At 42.1% G+C, this 2,913-nt stretch overlaps 1 protein-coding gene across 1 annotated transcript; it reads right to left on the bottom strand.

Moving 5' to 3' along the window:
• Positions 1-212: 212 nt before the first annotated feature.
• On the bottom strand, positions 213-2,687 carry LOC113752290 (G-type lectin S-receptor-like serine/threonine-protein kinase SD2-5). Its single transcript, XM_027296410.1, has one exon. The coding sequence runs from the start codon at positions 2,685-2,687 to the stop codon at positions 231-233; it is 2,457 nt and encodes an 818-aa protein (XP_027152211.1). The 3' UTR covers positions 213-230.
• Between the last annotated feature and the right edge of the window lie 226 nt (positions 2,688-2,913).

Raw genomic sequence — 2,913 nt, 5'->3', positions numbered from 1 at the left:
AATCCAATCATGTATACATTCTTCAAGATAGGTTTGGTAGATCTGCAGGGCAAGATGTGCACACAGCATATCAATTTTACTGAATGCTAGAATACCAAAATGTCTACCTTCCAAATATGAACAAAACCTAATGAATGTACGAGGAAGAAAAGCATGAAAATGGTGTACATATGAAGGCTTCTCCACTAGTGCTCTCAATTTTAATGAAATTGCTTCAGCTTCTGTGGTTGCTATCTTGGCCCTGAAAGACTTGTAGCCAAAAGATGAGCATCATTTTTGCTCATTCGAGGCCCCGGTGAGGCGCCAGCGCCCTCATTGCTCATTGACCGGAAGAAAACTGCATAACGTTGTGACCCTAGCTGCGAACAGCGCGGTGGCGGAGGGACAGGGCAGATTCCTTCCAGCATCTGAACTACCTTGGTCATTGATGGTCTTAGGAACATTTTATCCTGTATGCACCAGAAAGCAACTTTAATTGCTGTAGAAACTCTGTCGTCCTTTTCATCTATCTTTAAACTTCCATCAATGATGTCCTTCAGTTTTCCTTCTTCCATCATTTTAAAAGCATAAGTAGGAAAATGGGATTTCTCTGACGGCTCTGAGCGATCAAAGGCTTTTCTACCACCAATTATCTCAAGCAGCACTAGGCCATAACTGTAAACATCGCTCTTCTCTGATATGGCACGGTTTGTGATCCATTCTGGTGCAAGATACCCCCTTGTTCCCCTTAATGTGGTGAAAACATTACTCTCCTCTCGAGTCATAAGCTTAGCAAGACCAAAATCTGAGACTTTTGCGACAAAGTGGTCATCAAGAAGTACATTCTCAGGCTTTATGTCACAGTGAACTATCTTCACATCACAATCTTCATGGAGATAAGCCAGACCTTTAGCTGTTCCTAGTGCAATGCGGTATCTAGTTTCCCAATCCAACATGAATTCCCCTCTGTTTTTCCGGAAAAGCCATCTATCAAGAGATCCATTTCCCATGTACTCGTACACAAGAAGACGGTCATTTCCTTCAGCACAGAAGCCTTTAAGCCTGACCAAATGAAGATGATGAATGCTCCCAATAATGCTAACTTCTGCTCGAAATTCTTTCTTCCCTTGACCAATGCCTTCCAATTTCTTCACAGCCAATCTAGTTCCATCAGGGAGAATCCCCTGGTAAACTGAACCAAAACCACCTTGACCAAGCTTCTTGTTGAAGTTGTTAGTTGCAATCTGAAGATCATTGTAGCTAAAACGAACTGGGAGTCCCAATAAATTCTCCAAAAAAATTTGCTCCTCCGAAGACTCTTCAGGGGATTCGGGCAATTCCTCGTTTTTCTTCTGGTGGTGCTGATATCCTGCATAAAGGAGACCAAAAATGGCGAGCAATGCGGAGATAATGACCACGATGACAATCACATAGCGTGTTTTGTTAATTCCACCACCTCCTTGATTTGCCCCACCGCTTGCATTGGTCAAGACTTTGATATAAGAAGCATATTGAGTACCATATTTGGAGTGCTGCAAACTTCCTATCTGATCAAACAAAAAACAGTTTCCTGAATGGTGAAAGAACATGACAGAACAAGAGCAGTTTCCTTGGCAAGAGGCTTTGCAGCCATTTAAATCTGTTTTAGAAGAGGGTGGAATAATATCAAGAGCAGAGTAACTAAGAGTGTCCCCTGCATCAACAAGCTCCACAGAGTCCTGTGACCTACCGCAGAAGGAGAAACTACTTTTCGTGCAAGAGTGAAGGGCCGAAGGGCACAGGCAACTGCTTCCTGTCTCACAAACAAAATACGGATCACATGCTGCAGGTCTACTACACAGATCTTGTGGTATGTGTATCGAGGAGGCACTGAAGTTACCATCAGCTGGAAGAAGGCTGAAAGTGATGAAACCATCATTTCCCAAAGCTGCCACCCATATGGTATTTTCATCATGATTATGAGAGAAAACAAAAAGCCAAAGTAACACTTTATCTTGATTATAAAACTTCCAAGAATTGCCATCAAGAGTTGCAGATACAACATTCCCTCCATCTGCGTCAATGATTCTTCTGGTATCCATTCCCATGGCCCAATAAGGCTGTGGGGGCTGATAATTTGCTGATAGAATCATATCTCCAGACTTCATCTCAAGAGAGTAGCTCAAATTATTGGAGTTGGGATTGCTTACCAGTTTCATTCCTTCAGTGAACTCCTGATTCGACGCAAGGGTATCAGTGGGATGGCCAAAGCTCTGCCATATTATGCTGCTATCATTGCCAACAAGTACCAAATTCCCTGAATCCAGCAATTCCATTGCTACAACTCCTTTGTTAGCAGTATCTGTGGACCAAATGGTGGATCCACCACGTTGCAAGTAAGCATTCCCATTTCTAGCGAATGTGAAGAAATCTGAACTTTGAATCAGATTGTTTCTATTAGCAGACCAAATGATTGTTGAGCTGCCCTTGTGAAGAACCACAAGTTGAAATTTATTGACATCTTGACTGGGTCGGAAACCCAATGCGAAAGCGGAATTGTTGGAAAGAAGAAACAGCCCCCCATAGTCTAGCCAGTTCAATAGCGTCCCCTGAAATCCCAGATTCAGCCTGCCTACATTCGGAATACGGGCCATACATGTTTCAAGCAGCAACAACAGACTAGAAAAGGAAAAAGCCACTTTGATAGACAGAAATTCCCACTTTCCCATGACTACGTCTTCATCAACAAGTACTTGAAACTCTATTGAAATTCAGGAATATGAATCGAAAGCAAATATATGAAGAACGAAATTTCGATTTTTTCCAAAGGCCAAGGGAAAAATGAAAAGGAAGGATTAATAATACATTCAGGAATTTGGTTGGCCAGAAAAGTTCAAAATCCTAAAGCAGAAAGCTGCTAGAAGAGACAAGTAAAATGTGAACTGAATTACAAGT

Source organism: Coffea eugenioides, chromosome 11 (assembly GCF_003713205.1).
Source record: "Coffea eugenioides isolate CCC68of chromosome 11, Ceug_1.0, whole genome shotgun sequence".
Taxonomy (NCBI): Eukaryota; Viridiplantae; Streptophyta; class Magnoliopsida; order Gentianales; family Rubiaceae; genus Coffea; species Coffea eugenioides.
Note: the sequence above shows the minus strand (reverse complement) of the source record. Positions and strands in the feature narration are given on the sequence as shown.

Coding starts and splice junctions, on each gene's coding strand:
- LOC113752290 (XM_027296410.1), bottom strand. CDS start 2,687: ATGGGAAAGTGGGAATTTCTGTCTATCAAAGTGGCTTTTTCCTTTTCT.